The sequence below is a fragment of the Delphinapterus leucas genome, chromosome 21, assembly GCF_059928025.1.
Source record: "Delphinapterus leucas isolate spDelLeu-1000000601 "Yukka" chromosome 21, BTC_Dleu_Yukka2, whole genome shotgun sequence".
Taxonomy (NCBI): Eukaryota; Metazoa; Chordata; class Mammalia; order Artiodactyla; family Monodontidae; genus Delphinapterus; species Delphinapterus leucas.
This window is the reverse complement of record NC_143149.1, coordinates 10,386,937-10,408,042: the sequence shown is the minus strand read 5'-3', so window position 1 is coordinate 10,408,042 and position 21,106 is coordinate 10,386,937. Positions and strand designations below refer to the sequence as shown.

The following is a 21,106-nucleotide window of genomic DNA, read 5'->3' as shown; positions in this document are numbered from 1 at the left end:
CAGATGCAGGTACATCAAGTTGATTGTGGAGCTTTAATCCACTGCTCCCGAGGCTGCTGGGAGACATTTCCCTTTCTCTTCTTTGTTCGCACAGCTCCCGGGGTTCAGCTTTGGATTTGGCCCCGCCTCTGCATGTAGGTGGCCTGAGGGCGTCTGTGCTTCGCTCAGACAGGACGGGGTTAAAGGAGCTGCTGATTCGGGGGCTCTGGCGCACTCAGGCCGGGGGGAGGGAGGGGCACGGAGTGCGAGGCGAGCCTGAGGCGGCAGAGGCCGGCGTGACGTTGCACCAGCCTGAGGCGCGCCGTGCGTTCTCCCGGGGAAGTTGTCCCTGGATCCCGGGACCCTGGCAGTGGCGGGCTGCACAGGCTCCCCGGAAGGGGGGTGTGGAGAGTGACCTGTGCTCGCACACAGGCTTCTTGGTGGCGGCAGCAGCAGCCTTAGCGTCTCATGCCCGTCTCTGGGGTCCGCACTTTTAGCCGCGGCTCGTGCCCGTCTCTGGAGCTCCTTTAAGCGGCGCTCTGAATCCCCTCTCCTCGCGCACCAGGAAACAAAGAGGGAAGAGAAAGTCTCTTGCCTCTTCGGCAGGTTCAGACTTTTCCCCGGACTCCCTCCCGGCCAGCCGTGGCGCACTAACCCCCTGCAGGCTGTGTTCACGCCGCCAACCCCAGTCCTCTCCCTGCGCTCTGACCGAAGCCCGAGCCTCAGCTCCCAGACCCGCCCGCCCTGGCGGGTGAGCAGACAAGCCTCTCGGGCTGGTGAGTGCCGGTTGGCACCGATCCTCTGTGCGGGAATCTCTCCACTTTGCCCTCCGCACCCCTGTGGCTGTGCTCTCCTCCGTGGCTACGAAGCTCCCCCCTCCGCCACCCGCAGTCTCCGCCCGCGAAGGGGCTTCCTAGTGTTTGGAAACCTTTCCTCCTTCACGGCTCCCTCCCACTGGTGCAGGTACCGTCCCTATTCTTTTGTCTCTGTTTATTCTTTTTTTTTTGCCCTACCCAGGTACGTGGGGAGTTTCTTGCCTTTTGGGAGGTCTGAGGTCTTCTGCCAGCATTCAGTAGGTGTTCTGTAGGAGCTGTTCCACGTGTAGATGTATTTCTGATGTATCTGTGGGGAGGAAGGTGATCTCCACGTCTTACTCCTCTGCCATCTTGAAGGTCCCTCTTTTGATCTTTTCTAATCATTTTACTCTTGGTTGGTGTCTTCCTACAAACATTTAAATTAATATCCATGCTCTCCTTTTAATATCATCCAAATCTTCCTATCTCTCTTGAGTTGCTCCATGGAAAAGTAGACACCTCATTCTTGGAAAGGCCAGAATAGGCTCTCGCAGATATAATGAGATGGTTTTTGTTCTACTATTATATATCCAAGCATTTACTGCGCTGTTTGGATAAGGTCATTTGTAGCTAACGCACTGAATTCATCCTTTGCTCCGAATGCTGCAAACTCATTTACAGTTGTTCATTCTCGTGAATTCTGTCCTCTTGGGCGTTCTAACAATTCCAAACAAACTTTACGTTTCACTGACGTAGAGGCGAGTCTCTGGGGCAGGTTCTGGAGGCTGTGGTCAATAGAACGAAAAGCTGTGTTTGGGATTCGAAAGCCTAGGCTTGGACCCCTGCAGAGCCGCCCACTAGCTGTGTGATCTTGGGAAAGCACTGCGTTTTCCTGAGCTCATTTCTGAGCTGCGTTTCCATCTCATATGTCCACCTTCATCCGGTGTTGACGTGGCTCGTTAGCACAGGGCTCCAGACCCGGAGGCTCCAGATCCAGAGGCTCGTGACCCCAGAGGCAGAGGCAAGCGCAGGACCCGCCACCAAGCAGCGCTGTGGTCAGCACACCCCGTGAGGCACGTGGCCGTGGCCGCTCTTTTTGTTTTGCCTCCATTTGCTTTTTGTCTCTCTGAGGATCCTCTCAGCGGTTGGAGTGTCAGTAACAGACATCAGTTTACTTCCTTGGTCCTCCCCTTGGCTCCCGGGGCCAGTTTGCATGTCCTCTTGTTCTGTCCGGGGCTGGGGTCATCTGCAGATCTCCAAGGCTCATTAGTGCACGGCCCCGGGTGGGGCGGAGAGTCCGCATAACCCAAGCATCCTCCCGGATCGGGGAGTCCCTGCCGACAAAAGCTGGATTCTTCCTTCTTGTCTTGGCCTCAGATAAAGTGCTCCTTATTCCATTTTCCTCTGGGTCTCGAAGTTACGTGCCAGGTCTAAACACAGCGAGGCACTCAGAGCTGAACGTGCAGGAAAGGCGATGCTGCACTGGTGTGTCCCACACTCACACTGCTTTGTCATGTGCGTCATTTCCCCTCTGCCCCCTTGGTTTGTTGCTGCATCATCTAGTACCTCTGAGGTGCACCACCACTAAGTTTGGAAGCTTGGCTGCACCACTCAAGGGTGGGCAATCTGTGTCTTCTCTCTTTAGGGCCTCTCCCTGGGTCTCTTTAGGTGTGGACACGGCAGGTGGATCCAGAGAAGGCGTGTAGGGTGTGCCGGGGCCCTGCTCTGCCCGGCACACTTGGCACCTTTCTGGACATTCTCTCGCTCCTTGTTTGAAACCCAACCCATTTGCCAGATGCTCCTGGGTAAGCCCACGGCTGTGCCTCTGAGCCCCTGTTGCCTGTAAAATGTGATGAACGCGGTAACAGGACTCTTATGAAATGAAACCCAGGCTTGTTTGGGCCGTTTCCACGCGGCTGTTAAATTCCTCCGCGGCAGTGCAGTCCAGAGGGAACCACTGGATCTTCAGCAGGGCTCCCAGGTGTCCTGGGGACGTTTTGAGCCATCTTGATCTTGTGCTAATCTAACTGGAAGCTCATAATATTTTGTGTCGCAGTGACTGGGACTGTGCGTCTGGAAAACCTCTACCCCTCATGAAAAGTTCTCACATCCAAACATAACACGCCTGACACCTAGCATTTTTTTTTTTGCGGTACGCGGGCCTCTCACTGTTGTGGCCTCTCCCGTTGCGGAGCACAGGCTGCGGACGCTCAGGCTCAGCGGCCATGGCTCACGGGCCCAGCCGCTCCGCGGCATGCGGGATCTTCCTGGACCGGGGCACGAACCCGCGTCCCTTGCACCGGCAGGTGGACTCTCAACCACTGCGCCACCAGGGAAGCCCCACCTAGCATTTTATTAAAAAGAGACGTGTGTCAGAAGAGACGCAGTGGGCTTCTTCGATGCGACTGTTCTATTATAGTTACTTGCTAATTGGTATCACGCTGGAATTTTAAGTATATAGACATAGATGCGATGCTTGTGGATGTGGAACAGATCTACCCAGGAAGGGAAGCCATTTGCTTTGGAAGTCGATATATTGTTTCCATGCTTTGAGGGCATAATGGGAGGAAAACAACCAGAGAGGGCCCTTAGAGAAAGTACGACCCCCATCTTGGAAGGCTTCCCTGCTGCAGGACACCATTGCTGGTACCTTCTCTGCACAAATTCCCCATACAGTCAGAGCTGCATTTCTGGTTAAATGCCCTGTTTCTTCTGGGTAAATTCCTCTCCCACTTCCAACTGGAATTCTGGATGAATTTTGGGTTAGATTCCTTTCTTATGAACTGGCTTATATTGGAAACAGAAGTAATTGGACGATCTTTACCAGTTCATTATACTTTGGCTCTGGAAAAATAGTCCTTGCAGTTTGCTTGCTTTCCCAGAATAGAAATGAAGCAAAAGCCGACACTGATACGTGAGGCCTTTAATGACTGTAAAGTAGCCGAGGGTCGTGCTCCCAAGATGGGCTGCGGCAAGCGGGCTGACCTGGCTTCTGTCAGCACTCACGGTGTTAATTCCTCCTCCAGGTGATGTTCAGGTTCCAGGACCTCCCACCAACGTCCACGCCTCAGAAATCAGCAGGACATATATCGTCCTCAGCTGGGACCCACCTGCCCCCCGTGGCAAGGAGCCGCTGATGTATTTCATTGAGAAGGTACACCCCGGGTGGGTTTCCTGAAGCAGCAGATCTCTGTAGGCTTTCCCGTGGTGCTGTGTCGTGTGTTTTAAGGATGGGCAGCTCTCAGATCGGTTATTTAACGTGAAGCTGCAGACACTGGCGGAGCTGTGAATGCCTGAGGGGTTCTGCGAGGGGCGTGGCATCCGAGGAGCTTGTCCCGCTCAGGCTGTGCCGCCCTCCGCGGGGGCCAGTCAGGCTCCCGGCTCCCCGCTGTACACGAGGGCCTCGCACTGAGGCAGCCGCCAGCTTTCTTCCTGCTGGAACATTCTAGGCTCCCAAGTTCTGAGGGTTCCGGATGTGGGCAGGGGGACAGCAGCCCCTGCTCTCAGTTTGCTCATAAGCCGAGTGGCCACTTGGTGGCGATCGTGTTGAGGAATTCACACTTCAGATGGCGAAGGGTTACACAGAATCATTGGTTTGCAGACTTTTTAGGTCTGGACGCGTAGGAAGAAATAGTTTGTGTGTTGCAGACACACACACACACACACACACTGAATGTACATCACCAACTAAATTTCAAACACAGTATCCTTACTCTGTGCCACGTGTTCTCTCTCCTGCTTTGGTCTGTCCAGTTGCACTAAAAATGCAGGTTGTGGCACAGTCATTCAGATCGCTGGCCTGTGATTGGGCTGTGGACCGTTGTTGAAAAACCTGGATAACCATACGAATCCTGTAACTGTGGTTTTGTGATACTAAATTTATATTACAATGTACTAGGCAATCCAATACGTGTAATATACACATAAAGTCTATAACTCTTAATGTGAGCATATATGTCTCATACGGTAGTAATGTGTGATACGACAAGGTGAAGGAAGGCAGAATGGAAATGAATGGTTTTCAGGCTCCAGACGGTATAATGACCCTCAGCTTTCTCTACTTACCTGCAAGGCTTACCTGTGGGCAGAGTCAAGTGTTAACTTCTTGCTGCTGGGTGCTAGCTTGTTGTTTTGCATCATGAAAATCCAGTGGTCAGCCCTCCCAGGAGGAAAGGCGCTTTCTCAGGCCCTCTTTAGAGACATTTTCCTACTCACCTACCCAGTGCCGGAAAGACCAAGTTTCAGCAAACACATTTAAAAATCTTTTAAAATTTTAAATTATTTTTTATTGAAACGTGGTTGGTGTACAGTATTATGTTGGTTTTGGGTGTAGTATGTAGTGATTTGACATTTGCATACATTATGAGGTGGTCACCACAAGTTTAGTCACCATCTATCCCCATACAAGGTAATTACAGTATTATTGACCATCTTTCTTCTGCTGTACATTATATCCCTTGACTTATTTACTACAGGACTGGGGGTCTGTACCTCTGACTCCCCTTCCCCTATTTCACCCCCCACTAGCAAACCCACTTTTAAAAAGAGGCCTGCCTCGGGCTTCCCTGGTGGCGCAGTGGTTGAGAGTCCGCCTGCCGATGCAGGGGACGCGGGTTCGTGCCCCAGTCTGGGAAGATCCCACATGCCGCGGAGCGGCTGGGCCCGTGAGCCATGGCCGCTGGGCCTGCGCGTCCGGAGCCTGTGCTCCGCAACGGGAGAGGCCACAACAGGGAGAGGCCCACGTACCGCAAAAAAAAAGAAGAGGCCTGCCTCACCGAGGGCACCCTTGCATTCCCTACCCATTGCCACGGGTGGTGAGCAGCAATACAGGGTGTGTGATCAGGGAGAGGAAGCTTCCAGGACAGCCTGAGGGGAGCCGTGGTGTCCAGGGACCCCGAGAGGGAGGGGCAGCAGGGAGCCCGGGAGGGAGCCGGACTGGGCTACTCCCCAGTGAGCTGGCCGGGCGAGGCACCCACCTCTCTCTGTTGCTCACGGAGGACGGTCCTGCCCCAACCCATCCAAGGTGGTCTTTGGGGGCCTTAGTTCCTATCAGGCCTAAAAGGAACCACAGGGATGGTTGTGAGCCAGCATCCTCTGTCTAGTCCTGTATTTCCACTTTATGTCAGGACCAGGCACAAGATGCTAGGAACGGCGGCGCTCTGGTTAATAGCTTGGCATCTGAGCACAGTTTGAAGCACGCGTCTTCCCCCGAGTGAGCTCTGCTTGGAAAGCCCACGTGTGGCCACAGCCCAAGGTGCACGGCCTGTCCTATCCACGTTGGGCTCATGTGCTGAGAGTTTGGCTGCGGTGAAGGCAGTGGTGCCCTGCGGTTCTTGGGGTGCAGAACCCCAAGAACTTCCTCCACCCCTGCTTAGAAGATGGGCAATAGCTTTTCTAGAAGCTTGGCTGTAAGACGCGAGCAGTGTTTTCCCCACTCCCTCCCTGTCTTGCCTCCTTCAGCCCCAGGGTCCTTTTCTCCCATCGGCCCAGCTGAGTGTGCCCAGGGCTCCCCTGCTGCTCCTCCCCCTGCTCTCCAGATGGCGAACATACTCGGGCCCAAGGGGGCCTCTGACTGTGGACGCCTGCGTCAGTCCAAGAAAGCCACTTCACTTTTGCTAAAATGAGAGAAGACTTCTCTCAACAGGAATCTAATTTCTAGAAGCCTGGGTTGTTCGAAATGCTTTCCCAGTCCTTTCTGACGGCCTTAGTGGGGTCAGTGTACACCCAACTTTTACTACCTCAGGGTTCCTTTCACAAAGGGGGCTTATCTCTATAGGAAAAAACTAAATTAGACATGTAATCCCAGTTTTAAAAGTAATCGCCAATGATAAAACTTAAACACGCCGCGTAGAAAATTTGGAAAACACGTATATGTTATATAGAACAAAATGAAAATCACCAATAATTTGATCACGCAAAATAGTCATTATTAACATGTGGGACATATTTAGTCTTTTTCTCCATCGGTTTTTATATCTTGATATATCATACATACAACTGGCATCCTGTATTACATTTAACAAAATGATACAATTCCTCTCCTCTGAGTAAAGATCTTTATACAATAATTTAAATGGCTACATTTAATGTGTATGTGTCATTTTGTATCATAATGTACCTACCCTACTGCTGGTCATTTAGGTTGCTGTCCCTTTGTTATTACTATAATAGCTGAGAAAGAGCAAATGGTTTAAACTGGAATGTGAGCAGTTATGATGGAATTTTACACATCTGCTCCTCAATTATCTCTAATTGTTTAGAGTTCATCCTGTCTTTACTAAAACTACGACCTATGTATTGATTCCCTGAAGATTCCCATAGGTTATTGGCTTTCATGTAAAAATGTTCTCTGGTAGCATTTCCAACTTTGGGTAGTTTCTCACCTCCTTCTCCAAATTGGCTTCCTTTTCCTAAAATTCAGAACAGAGGTATTGATGGCCCCGGAGGTGCCATGGGCTGTGGGTCCCCCGCAGTGTAATTGAGGACCAGAGCGGAGCATCCCCTCCCCCCCATGCGGGTCTGGGGAGCATGGCTCCATCGAGGCCCCTGTCTTTGCAGTCCATGGTCGGGAGCGGAAGCTGGCAGCGGGTGAACGCACAGACGGCCGTGAGGTCCCCCCGATACGCTGTCTTCGATCTTGCCGAGGGGAAACCATACGTGTTCCGAGTGTTGTCAGCAAATAAGCATGGCCTGAGCGACCCGTCGGAAATCACCGCCCCCATTGAGGCCCAGGACACCATCGGTGAGTTGTTAGCACGAGTGACCAAACGGTAGATGGGCCCTGAACGACGTCACCCGTGTTGGACAGCCATCACCTGCGTTGATAAAGACGTTAGTGTCGTACGTGATTTAAAATTCAGATTGCCTTAAAATTCCATTTTACAAGAGATGAAGATCTCTCTGCCTTGTTTTGGTCAACATTTCTCCAAAGTTCCATCTTCTTTTTATGAAACCAATCAATGGATTAGCAATATTTTTAGGCAATGGCCACTTTAAAAAAACCCCAAAAAACCCAACCCTAAATGCATCAGGGTTTCTTGCCCATATGTCTTGAAGTTCCCTCTCAGAAGACGTCAGGTCAGATTAGAGAAATTCTGAATTGTGCAAGGGGAGAAATCCATGGTTTGATTCTGAGTCCCTTGCAGTCCCTTGAATCTGATAGAATTGTGTCCTATTTTTTTTTAAATGGCTAATTTTATATCCCAACATAGTTCCTTCCCGGGTAGCAAAGCGCGTGCATCACTGGGGGAGCTTTGTGGATGGGTCTGTAGGGGCGGCAGGGGCAGGAGATTCTGTGATGGGAATCTCTTTCTTTGGAAGGGAGCGACTTGGAGACAGAGAGCACAGGGACTGCCCGGAACCTCCTGGGTGCCCCCTTGACCTGCACCGTCTTCCTTGTCCAAATCTCATCTAAAGCCCCAAGCTCTGCGGACAGGAGGGCCTGTGGGTCTCTGGCGTGCCCCCAGACTCCCATGCCGCTGAGCCTGTGTCCCTGTCCCCCCTGCACAGTGGTCCCCTCAGCCCCTGGCCGCGTCGTCACCTCCCGGAACACAAGGACGTCAGTGGTGGTGCAGTGGGACCAGCCGAAGCACAAAGAGGACCTGCTCGGCTACTACGTGGACTGCTGCGTGGCCGGGTCCACTGTCTGGGAGCCCTGTAACCACAAGCCCATCGACTACAACAGGTGCTGCCTGCTCGGGTCCCCCTCCACCCGACATCCTTGCCCCCGAGAAAACGTGAGAAGCACACCCCCCCGGGACCCACGGGGCCTTCGGGTGCAGGTGCCACGGCAGGAACACCTGTGACATCCATATCACGGGCCGGGTTCCTCACCCACACATGGGGGCTGCAGAGCTGGAAGCTGGGGAGCTAGTTCTACCCCATGGCTGAAGTGCTTTGTCTGTCGATGAAGAAAAGCCCCAGAGCATCTCCTCTGACGTACTCAGCGTTTAAGACTTACCCTGAACAGGAGAGTTAACGGGAAGGGTGTTTTATTTCTCTGTATTGATGTTTTGAACTTTTAAAATTGCTTTGTTCACAAAGCTGACAGGCCCTCCCTCTGGCCACCAATTGCACAAAGCCGGGGAGGGGGTGGAGAGAGGCTCCTGTGCAGGGGCGACAGCGGCTCTGCCTGCAGTGGGGCCGAGCATCTTTCCTGCCGACACGGACTTGCTCCCGTCTCAGGGCCTGCAGGGAAGGCCTGGGTGTGTTAGGGTTCCCGCAGGACGCGCTTAGGAAAATAGCTGTCAGATCCTCCACTGGTTATCCATTACGTCTCTGACACCCTTCCCTCTTCACTCTTTAAAAACCAATAAATTGGGAAAAGCTGTGGCTGGAAAAGAAGAGACACAACTGACGCTAAAGTTAGATGTTATGCACAGTCCACGCCAGCAAGTGCAGGAAGAGCTCCCAGAACAAAACACCTCAAATATTCTAGTGCAGGAATTTCGTGAATGCCTGATACATGTTTGCAGACTCGGAGATAAATAACTATTGCTCACGTTTACTGAGTACTTACCGTGTGCGAGGTGGCTGTGCTGAGAAGTAGGTACTATGATCCTCTTTCACAGATGGGAAAACAAAGTCTTTCCGGGGTTAGGTAACTTGACTGAGGACATAAAATCTTTTAGGTGTCCAAGCCGGTCTCCAAGCCAAATCTTAGCCAGTGTGGTGTGACTCCTTCTCCCCTGAGTTTTACAGACGTGGGTTCTTTTAGGAAAGGAGAGGAACCCTACTTTAGAATAGAGCTTTGATGCAGACAAAACCAGAGGGCTTGGAAATGAAGGGGGAGCCTTGGCACTGAGTGAGGTCACTCGGGATTTCCAGGGCTTTGCTTCTCGCGCCCCCCCGGGGCCCGCGGGCAGCAGCTGGTGCCCCCGCCACCCCCCGAGTCCAGCTCCCTTCAGCCCCAGAGTCGTTGGCTGTTGCCGGCTTACGTGTGGACGTGGCGTGTTGATTGGAATTAATATGCATCCATGAGGCACTCGAAGAAGTAAACTTCTTTTCAGTCCCAGTGACAGATGTTCGTGGCGTGTTCAAGATGCTCTCTGTGTCTATTGCAGGAAGAAAAAGCGTTGAGCCTTGTATTCACGCCCCCGATTCGTGTTTTTGTCAGGTTTGTGGTGCACGGCCTAACCACCGGCGAGCAGTACATCTTCCGAGTTAAAGCCGTTAATGCTGTTGGGACGAGTGAGAATTCTCAGGAGTCTGACGTCATAAAAGTCCAGGCCGCCCTCAGTAAGTAATTCGTGGGCGACTCTGTGCCAGCTTTCGGTTCTCCACTACGTTTTCATTTCTGCATGAACAAACCTTTATGATGCCGTTTAGAATATTACCGGAGGGGAAAAGTGGATGTAAATTGTTGAACAGAGAACATGCAGTTCTGTGGAAACCTCTCATCAATTGGCTTGGAAATGCCAGTGTGAGAGGGAGAAAGGATAATATGCTAGTAAAATGCAAATTGAAAATAGAAAATATTATCAGAGGTCACACTGGTTTCCAAGCGCACGTGCCCCCATTACAATGTATGCTGTAGGGTGTGACCGTCTCTTTTCAAAATCGGTGCGTTCAAAACAGAACGTCGATGGCCTTTTCAGCTATTCTTAGCTCAAGGAACTTAACGTCATTCCAGAGGATTTCAAGTGTTTATGTAACTCCGTGGCTTTGTTCATAAATAGTGATCTTTCAAAATTATTATTCTGACCACACAGAGCACTTCGGGGCCGAACTTGCAGTGATGGGCCCTAGGAAGCTTGATCTGTGCAGCTCTGTGTTGTGTAACGTTGGTCTGGTTGTTTCATATAAAATGGACCCCATGACTTAAAAGTATTCAGAAAGATTTAGAACCACGATCGCCTCTTAGACACATTTTGAATCGTAGTATTATCTTTTCGCTTCTGAGAGAAATGTTTTGCTCTTTATTTTTGTCTTCAACTAAATCTAAAAGTATCTTCAGAGATTATGATTTCTCATCTAACAATAGATAGAATAACGTTACTGGAATTTCCAAGGAATGTCAAATCTGATGATACCGAGGTGGGCGATATAGTAAAAGACTAACTCTTATTTTAAGCTCATTATAATCTATCAGTTTTTCCCAGGACGGACTTTCAAACATTACCACTAGCCTCTTCAAGTCATTCCTACTAAAGGAAAGCCAATCGTTTATGTTTTAATTATGCAATAAGACCAGCTCATTCCCGGGTACCTGTATCTCGGGTAACAGAGGTTGATTGGACGTAGGTTGCTCGGAGTCGGGGAGGGGGGAAGCAGAGACACATCCTCTTCAACCTGTTAGGAAAAGATGGTCCATTTCCGAGCAGGGTGTTCAAAAGGGAAACTTGAATTCATACTCATTTGAATTAATCTGAAGTTTCTATAACTATGGGGGAAGTTAAGACTCACTGGCCTCAGTCTATCGGTCATCACTGGCTGTGGAAGGTGAGGTTGTCATTCTTCATGGGCGTGATGAGAAAGCTGCTCTCTCAAGGTTTTCCTTAGAGGAGGGGGAGAGTCTTTTGTCTCAAGTGTCCTTCTTGGCCTTTGTATTATTGAAATATTGGAGGATGTATGTATGGATGTATGTATCGGAAGATGTATTTAGAAATTGCAATAAATATATATGAAAGAAGCTTTTTAAAAACTTACTCTCTTTAAAAGAAGAGACAAAGACAAGCGAAGATGGTGAGCAGGGAGACCTGGACAGGACAGAGGGGACAGGCACCCAGGGCCATCTCCCATTGCTGCCCGTCCCTCTGAGATGCTGGAGCCGGCCGCGGTAGGTTAATGATTATTGCACTAAGATCCGGGTGACTTTCCCGATGTGTTTCCTGCAGCCGTCCCGTCCCATCCTTACGGGATCACCCTTCTGAACTGTGACGGCCACTCCATGACCCTGGGCTGGAAGGTGCCTAAGTTCAGCGGTGGCTCACCCATCCTCGGTTACTACATAGACAAGAGAGAGGCTCACCACGAAAACTGGCATGAGGTCAACGCCTCGCCTCTCCAAGAGAGGATCCTGACGGTGGGTGCTCATGGACTCATTCCCTTTTACAGGCAATTTCTCATGTGGGGCAGGGTCCCCGTTCTGTGTCTCAGAGTTCAGTGACATTAGGCAATTTGACACAGAAACAAAAACGAATGAAACAATTCACCATGAGAACTTAGGATCACGGAGCATCTTCTTTTGAGAAGTGAAGCAGAGGAGGCGAGCCGGCAGGTGGGTCGTTTGCAGGTGCAGGTGTTGCTGTGAGCGGCATCCGGCCTCCAGCCTGGTGGCTGGAGCTCTCAGCCTCGGGGCAGGATGCGCAGGAGACGGTGACAATCGAGGCTCCTCTGCTTGTTTGTCCCCGTTTCCCAAGGAAGGCGTGTGCTCAGGCTTCCCAGTGAGCCTCTTGCCCAACTACACGTTCCATCCGGGTGCAGGGAGCGCGAGCCACATGGACTTGGAGTAAGAAAGAGCAGAACCAAGTCACCAGGCGAGCCCTCGACAGCCCGCAGGCAACAGCTGTCACCTCCCTGAGCCCCCACTCCTCCCCGTGAGCCACCACACGGGGCTTCTCGTGAGAGAGATGAGGGAGAAGGTGTTTACTTAACGGAGCACGCGGGTCGGTGACGGTAGCTCACGCGGTTACCGGGCAGCACGCCCACCTGTTCATTCACAGGAGTCACGCGGTAAAGCGAGGGGTTTTTTGCGGGAGGCGGAGAGGAGGTCTAATCCCTGTCTTGTACAAGATTCTGTGCCAATACCTATATTTATGCAATACGTATTTCTCATGCGTTTTATTGTGTATGACGCGTATTGCCAAAATTCAAGCTCGGTGCGAAGATCCTGGTGTTTTGTCCACGCTTGTCCCCGGACACCTTACTATTGGCTGTCAGGTCCCAAACTCCAGAGGAAATGCCCACGTACTTTCTGAATGCCGGCATTCCACGAGGCCAGACCTGCCTTCCGGGGGATAAAGCGGCTCCACGTGACTCGTGCTTGCTTTGGGAGCTGTTGTGTTCAGAGACAATGTCATCCAGATGCTGTGTTTGATCCAGTGGCCGGGCTACCAGGCAGGGCTGATGGTCTGGTCCAGGGCCTTCCCTCCATCTTTTGTGGCACCGACCAGGCAGAGTGGACCCTCAGGGGCCTCCAGCCAGTGTGCGGGGAGGAGACAGGTCACTCCCCACCGCCCCCGGCGAGGATGCTTCCCGTCCCGGGCCCTTGACACCCCAGGTGCGGTGCCGCCGGGGGTGGAGGGTGGAGGGTGGAGAGCCTGGGCCCGAGGTCAGGTCCCGCCCACCGTTCTTCCACTGGCTCCTTGTGGCTTTTGTCTCTGAGCCTGTCTTCCTGCCTGGGTCATCACGTCATCCCCGGGGGGAGGGTTTATGGAGTGAATGAGGCAAACTGTGTCGGGGTGAAGGTGGTGACTGCAACATGCAGGTGGATCAATAACCTTCCACAGACACGTACTCGACTTACTGACAAGGTCCCTCACCCTCACGTTCCATCTGTAAATCAACCAGGAATACCCCCTTTCCCCCGATGGATCGTGGGTCGTAACGCAGCTTTTGTTTCACCTATTAATTAATTAATTAAGAAAAATTGAAGTATGGCTGATTTACAATGTTGTGTTAGTTTCAGGTGTACAGCAGTGATTCAGTTATACATTCACATATGTGTATATATGTATTCTTCAGATTCTTTTCCCTTATAGGTTGTTACAAAATACTGAGTGTGGTTCCCTGTGCTGTACAGTAGGTCCTTGTTGTTTATCGATTTTATGTACAGGAGGGTGTACCTGTGAATCCCAACCTCTTAATTTATCCCTCCCCTGCTTTCCCCTTTGGTAACCATGAGCTTGTTTTCTACGTCTGTGGGTTCATCTATAATTTAAACATCCTCTGAATAGGTGGAGGGCTTGGCAGAAGGCTCACTCTACGAGTTCAGAATTGCCGCCACCAACCTCGTGGGGATCGGGCAGCCGTCGGACCCCAGCGAGCTCTTCAAGTGCGAGGCCTGGACGGCGCCGGAACCGGGTAAGACGGTCTCTCCAGGACTCACCCCTGGGTACCTCGCGTGCACACGCAGGGCTGGCCGGAGAGGGGGTCTTCCGTGGCGCCAGCCCAGGCCTTCCCAGCCTCTGCAGCCAGCAGGCTTCAGTCACTCTGCACAGATCCTGGCACCACTACCACGTGCCAGGCCCGGGACAGAGCTGTGCCTTAGGTGGCCCCGCCCTGTGGTCTGGGCCATGGACACACAGGTAGGGCAGCGACAGGCACGGAGTCATTAGCACTGAAGTGTGAGGCTGTGGGGCCACCCACCCCCAGCTGCTCCCCCGAGTCGAGGATGCTGTGGCCGGAGGCTGGTCCAGGGCAGGCCTGTGCCAGGTGGACTTCTCCCAAAGGGGCGGAGAGAGGCCAGCTCCCAGCAGGAGAGGCTCCAGCTGGGCCAGAGTAGGGACAGCAGGACCTTACTGACTGTGTATTCACTCAGGTCTCCTCCTCCCAGAGCACCTGGGCGCTTGGGGCCTCTGGTTCTAAAGTGAACATTGACAAAATCTCTGCATTTACTCAGGGCTCCACATTTTCAAACTGTTTTCACAAACTTGCGGGGACTGGGCATCGATTTCTCTGTATCCGGTCCATCAGGACCCCTAATGCCATGGATAATACGCTCACGGTTTGAACAAAACAAAGTGAGACAAAACAACGAACCTGAAGTTGAAGCTGAAAAGCTCTAAACACTGAGACGATTGTTCAGTTCTGTGGCCAGATGATATGGCTTTTCCTTTTCTTCTTTATTTTTTGGGGGTGGGGGATACTTGTTTTAATCAAATTAATTTTTTCCCCTGGAAGAGTCAGTGGAAGGAGAAGCTGTAGAAGTTCCCAGGGGCTTTGGGGGGCTTAGAGTGATTGGTTAGGGTGGGACCCCTCCTGCCTTTACTGCTCAAGGCTCCCCTGGACCTGGGCTTGGTTACTGTCACAGGCGGGCCTGGGGTACTAGGCTGGTGGAGCTGGTGAGAGCTTGGTTCCCCGGGTGGTCAGACTCCCTGGGTGAGTCCTGTGATTCCCGGGTTTCCAGCCCAGCAGGTGGGTGGGTACCTCAGGATCCTCTCCTGCACACCTTTTTCTCCGTGAGACGTACCTGCTGGTCCCGGGCTAGCGTGTGGACTCGTGAATTAGTCCACAGGCTCACCTGACTTTTCAGGTCCTGCCTACGACCTGACGTTCTGTGAGGTCCGGGACACGTCCCTGGTGCTTCTCTGGAAGGCCCCGGTGTATTCAGGCAGCAGCCCCATCTCTGGGTATTTCGTGGACCTTAAGGAAGAGGATTCCGAAGAGTGGATCACCGTCAACGAGGCCACCACGGCACATCGCTACCTAAAGGTGACGGTACACCTTCTCAGGCATTGTCTTCTGGGGAACGTGTTTCATCCCTGTCGGGGGTCTAGCTCAAAGCCCCCAGGGAACTGTGCACATGAACTGGTACCCCTGCTGCCAGCCAGCGGGGTTCAAGGAGGTACCCGCCCCTCCGTGGACATGGGGAGCGACTGCGTGTGGGGACCATCTGGATGGGTTTCCTCTGCTTCCTGCCGTCTGACAACCCCCCACGGTGCTGACACTTCACGGTCATGGACTGTGTTGATGTGCCTTCCACAGCGATGCTAGAATTATGTCTTTCCGCACCAAGCCCATGTTTACTTCACTCAGTTCACGTGATCGCTGATGCACGTCTATCTGATAAACACACATACACACGTACACACAGTGTAAACACATTTGACAGAACTATGATGTGTAATTTCTCTGTCCCCTCTTTCTCCAAATACTTCTGTTTTTAGCACCTGCAATTCACCAGTCACTGGGGTCAGGTTAGTGGTAACAGTGGCTTAGACCTGGGGACCCAGCTGCCCTCGTCAGAGGCTTTATTCTTTGGGCTGTGGGCTCTGGGGTGTGATTTAGACAGAGAGGCAATGTGCTTCCTTAAAGAAAGGCCGCACCTGAGTGACAGGTAAATGGGCAGCAGCCTCTGGAGGGCAGTTGGACAACATGAAACAAGATCAGTGTCGTCTTCTGAACGAACAAAAACTGCTCAGAATCCAGCTAAATGAATTCGTTAGAAATTAGCTAATATACATTTTATTTTTGGTTATCAATGCAGATTACAATATACCTCATCCGTAGATGTATAAGACATGGGTTTAATTTTTTTGTGTGTGGTACGCGGGCCTCTCACTATTGTGGCCTCTCTCGTTGCGGAGCACGGGCTCCGGACGCACAGGCCCAGCGGCCATGGCTCACGGGCCCAGCTGCTCCGCGGCATGTGGGATCCTCCCGGACCGGGGCACGAACCCGTATCCCGTGCATTGGCAAGCAGACTCTCAACCACTGTGCCACCAGGGAAGCCCAAGATGGGTTTAATTTTGATATTGCCCCAATGATAGGATATTTTGCACAAACTAAAAAATCACATGTGAAATGATATTTACTCCCGTAGAATTATGTTAAATTTCAACACCAGATTATAAACTAGATGATATGATTTCAATTCTGCTTTAAAATATGCAAAGAACAAAGAAGAGGATATATCAGAACAGTAGCAACCCTGTTTATTCTCCCCAAGTGAGGTCATGAGCCTGCCCGTCTCCTTTTCCCTTCTGCACTTCCTCTGTACGGCTATTCCGACTGGAAGAATAGGCTATTTGTAAAAAGAAAACACGCCTGTAATAAAATGTGATGAAGAATGAAGTCATTTTCATCTGTCTGTTCACATGTGACATTTCCTCCTTCTTTCAAGGTCTGCGACCTGCACCAAGGAAAAACCTACATATTCCGTGTCCGGGCAGTAAATGCGAGTGGGGTGGGGAAGCCCTCAGACACGTCGGAGCCGGTACTTGTGGAGGCCAGGCCAGGTGAGCCTCATCTGCTCGGCTGTTAGCAGGGCAAACCTCACAGCAGGGTGATCTGGGAGGAGGCATGCGTGTGTGTGTGTGAATGGACGGCGGATGCATGGACGGTACCCGTCACATTTATAGAAGGAGTTGGATTGACAGACGCAGTACAGCATGTCTTCAAAGACCCACTGCACGCCCCCCCGCCCAGCATCCTGGGCAGCAAGGGGCACGTGAGGTCATTCTGCAAGGGTGGCAGGGTCTTCATTTCAGCAGTAGAACGTGCAGGGATGACGATGGTCTTTTATGTTACTGCTGAGTTTTGATCAGAAATTATAAAGCCGCTGGCAATCTCCTTGGTTAAAAGTAGTAAGAGCCCAGCTGAGGGGACCTTGGCGGGGAAGTGCTTCCGAGGGGAGGGGGGTGAGCTCACGGGATACGTGGGGAGAAGGATCTCCGGAAACCATGTTTTCCCTGGATTTCTCCCCTCCCTGGAGATTGGCTCCATGGATACCCTGCCACCCGGCTCTGTGCTCCTCTGTCCTCCTGGCAAGGGGCGCATCTGTGTGCACCTGTCTCAGGCCGGCGTGTCTCCTCCAGTTCTGATTCCTAAGGGACAGATGCTGACTGGCCTGTGTTGGGCCAGGTGTCCACTTGGTCAAAAAGGAACAAACAAACAAACAAACAATCCCCCGAAGGAAAAAGTGGAGAAAGTAGAGCCCGGGCGTGTGGGAAACAAGTGCCCTAACCACGCTGCCCGGGCCCCCAGGAGTGGCGAAGGGTCAGATCCCAAAGGGCAAAAGGATCGTTATGGCCGGGATTGGCAGCCCAGAGGGTTTTCTCCAGTGGTGCTGGATGCAGAAAAGGAAGTGGACAGACATGTGATGACTTAAAACCCAAACCTGAACTTCTCTGCTTTCCATCAGCTGCCCAGAGGGCTCGCTCTTTCACATCTGCCCGATGTCCTGGGTAGACCCTAGGCAAAACCTGATGATTCGATGTAAAACAAGCCCTCCGCCTGGGCCATCCCTCCTCCACAAAAAAGACTCGGAAGGATACTGTGTTCCTAAGATGCTCCCTGGCATTCTCGCTCTGCAGGCACCAAGGAGATCAGCGCGGGCGTGGATGAAAAAGGTGAAATCTACCTGAGCTTTGACTGCCAGGAGATGACGGACGCCTCTCACTTCACGTGGTGCAAATCCTACGAGGACATTGCAGGTGACGAGAGGTTCAAGGTCGAGACCGTGGGGGACCAGTAAGTTCCACTCTGGAGTTGGCAATCACCACCTCTTAGGAACGCCTGCAAACACAGTAATTAACATACCGGCTTTCCTTCCCTTTCAGCTCGAAGCTGTACTTTAAGAATCTGGATAAAGTGGACTTAGGGACTTACTCTGTGTCCGTCAGTGACACGGATGGTGTGTCCTCCAGCTTTGTCTTGGATGAGAAAGGTAACACCTGTAGGACATAGGCTTCCCTTTTGGGGTTTTATAACATTTTCAAAGATTGACCCTAACAGAGAAAAGACTGATTTGCTTAGAAAAGGGGTGTGTGTTTGCAGGAGGCTGGGGGTGGGGAATCCTTTTTAAAGCCAAAAATTACTTTGGAAATTACACAAACTCTTGAGTTTGTACTCTAGCCACTAAAGAAATCACTGGTCCGGGAGTATTTTATTTCTTGCTGTATATATTGCTTTTATAGCCTTCCAATTGTACTTTTAGAGGTGAGTTTTAGTTACGTTTCATTAGTTTGGCAAGTAGCATATTAGCAAATAAGTCCGTAAAATTAATGAGAGGCGCACAGATGCAAGAATCCTCCCTTTTCTCCCAACATGGAATAATCGAATGATGAAAGAAAACACATACATGTATATATTTATATGTATATATTTTTTTATGTGTGTGAAATAATATTTAATTTCCATAGTTAAAATCACTCGCTCTCTTATAAACAGAAAACAGCAGAATGAAGTGAAGGAAGTCGGTTTACTCTGCCCCGGGGAAAAGCAGCAGTTTCTCTTAGGCAGGTGCCCGGGTCTGAGTGCCCCAGACAATGAACTGGCCTCGGGAGGAGGATTCTTCCACGGCCTGGGTTGATGTTTGTGCCCAGCCCTTATCTACCACCCCGTGCTGGTCAGAGCCAGTTTTACAAGTTTGTACAATGATTAGTCAGTGATGTGGACGGAACTGTGTAGCATTGGACAGAACCCTCAAAACTCCATGTTGGGCCTTTAAAAGCTTCTGAGTCTCTGAGGGCCCTCAGTTAAAATGCCTTAAGTTTGATAGTCTAATCCTTTCCTTATCAGCTGGCATCTTGCTTGGCTGCAGTGAAGCGTGTGGTCCCAGGAGAGGGATACAAGGGGGGACGCCTAGGACGGGTGGGGAGGGGACAGGGTCTGCTGGCCGCAGGCGTTCGCAGGTCCCATGCAGACGTTGGGGGCATTGGGGTGAGCCCATGTGCATTTAACGGGACCAGCAGTAGAACAGCAGAGGGGCTGCACCACCTCTGCTTCCTGGGTTCCCTGGCAAGCTCACTGCTCACAGACAGGGCGGGAAGGGACCGGAATCTGCTCACCTTCATTTTAAGCTGCCCTTTCTGACCCTCACTCAGTGGGCTTCACCCAGCTCTTTACTAGCAAAACATCCTTAAAGACTTCTGACAAGTGCTGTGCTCTCTGCTCCTTTTGAAAGTTTGCAGATGACGTTTTCACCTTAATTTTAAATCGTTGCAAAGGATGAGCATTTCCAGCACATTTTAGGCTGTATATGGACCTCAAGTACATTTCAGGCAAAACCTTGATGCTGCACCTTTAGCTCATTTGATGTATGGAAGTTCCCACTGTGAGACCTAATGGGGGTGTCAGCCCTCACCCTCAAATCAGCCGTCTAGGTGGAGTTACTTCTGGTCACAGAAAGTCTGCTTCATTGTTCATTTCAAATAAACAGGTGCATACAGATCTTGGTGACCGTGGTCTCATTTCTAAATGCTAATTTTAAGAAGAAAGGAAGGAAGGAAGGGAGGAAGGGGGAGGGAAGGAGGGAAAAGGAAAGAAGTGGTTTAGAACCTTCAATTTTTCTTAACTTGCTCTTGGGAGTCTCAGGAGCAGTGCATTTTTACTTTTTAATGTATCATTATTATTTATTATTTAAATTCATGATAATACACCACAGTGAAATTCTGGGTGGGTGAGAGAGGTGCTAAAGCAGGACGCTTTTAACGACCAATTTCAGGAAAGAGTTCATATGGGATTAGAGGATCTGGAAATGGGTCCCTTTACATACCCCCTCTGTAGGTCTTCCTCTCTTCGAGGAATACACCTGCCCCCCCAGTGCCCCCCACTCCCAGGGACCTCTGCCCTAACCCGTCCTAACGGGTCCCGTTAGTAAGTGGGTTCTTTAAATGGTGAGGATTTTAGTTGCAGGCGGTCATTCACTGGAGGGAGTATTCAAAGTTACAGTTATCCCATGTCTCCTTTTAACTCCCAGTTCTAATTTCTTTCACAGCCTCAAATTAAACTTGGTGATGTGATGTCAAATCTCTGCTTTGCTTTTAAGCCAGCTTCTGAACGTACAGGTCAAAACCAGTGATTATATTTTTCTTAATTTTAGAGCTGGAACGTTTGGTGACGCTGAGCAATGAGATAAAAAATCCCAGTAAGTGAGCCTGGAGCTCAGAGCAGGATTGCACTCTGGGAAGGCATGTTCGTTACCGCGTGCAGCTCTGGAAGGGACGCTCTGGGGAGAGGATGGCCTCGTTTTGTGCGCCAGCTTTTACACACTTGTCAACAATTCGCTCAAAACAAGTATTAGCTAATATTGTAACGTGTAGCAATTTTCATTGCATGCAGTGTTTTGGATTTCGGGTTGAGTGTGGCTGTTTAATCCAAGTGAGAATTGTATCAAATGGGATCTTCAGTTATTGGATTACATTGAATTCAGAAAGAATATATCCATCTGTGGTCACCGGGCCCATCAGGAAAGCAGACCGTGCATGTGCAAGGCTTCACGGGGCATGGAGGCTTTGAATGCAGCGCCAGGCTAACTAGAGTCTCATTTCTTTGTTTTGGTTTTCATAATCCAGTTCAATACTCCGGGGTTTCACATTCTCCAAAAATTTAATAATGAGGATTGATATTTTCCTATAGTACACAGCTATTCCTTCTCACAAGGATTCACGCATTATTGACTTGTGATCTCTTTTCTTCCTGTAGCGATTCCTCTGAAGTCAGAATTAGCTTATGAGATTTTTGATAAGGGCCAGGTCCGCTTCTGGCTGCAGGCTGAACACTTATCACCAGACGCCAGCTACCGCTTTATCATTAATGACAGAGAAGTCAGTAACAGCGAGGTGAGTTCATGTGTGCGTGGCCTCTGGCTTTGGAGATGGCCAGGTATTACTTGGGAAGGTCAGTTCCTGAAAGTCAGTATTCTGGGTCTGTCTTCATCCCTTTTCGAG

At 50.8% G+C, this 21,106-nt stretch overlaps 1 protein-coding gene across 1 annotated transcript in view; it reads left to right on the top strand.

Annotated features, from left to right (window-relative positions):
* The window catches only part of MYOM2 (myomesin 2), an 80,148-nt gene that overhangs the window by 32,056 nt on the left and 26,986 nt on the right, over nt 1-21,106 (top strand). Inside the window, exons 13-24 of the mRNA XM_022570851.3 lie at nt 3,800-3,927; nt 7,332-7,515; nt 8,283-8,457; nt 9,889-10,010; nt 11,609-11,796; nt 13,670-13,796; nt 14,968-15,146; nt 16,558-16,672; nt 17,750-17,906; nt 17,996-18,102; nt 20,260-20,304; nt 20,862-20,998. Of these exons, the coding sequence (XP_022426559.1) occupies nt 3,800-3,927; nt 7,332-7,515; nt 8,283-8,457; nt 9,889-10,010; nt 11,609-11,796; nt 13,670-13,796; nt 14,968-15,146; nt 16,558-16,672; nt 17,750-17,906; nt 17,996-18,102; nt 20,260-20,304; nt 20,862-20,998 (1,664 nt within the window). The remainder of the gene's footprint in view (nt 1-3,799; nt 3,928-7,331; nt 7,516-8,282; nt 8,458-9,888; nt 10,011-11,608; nt 11,797-13,669; nt 13,797-14,967; nt 15,147-16,557; nt 16,673-17,749; nt 17,907-17,995; nt 18,103-20,259; nt 20,305-20,861; nt 20,999-21,106) is intronic.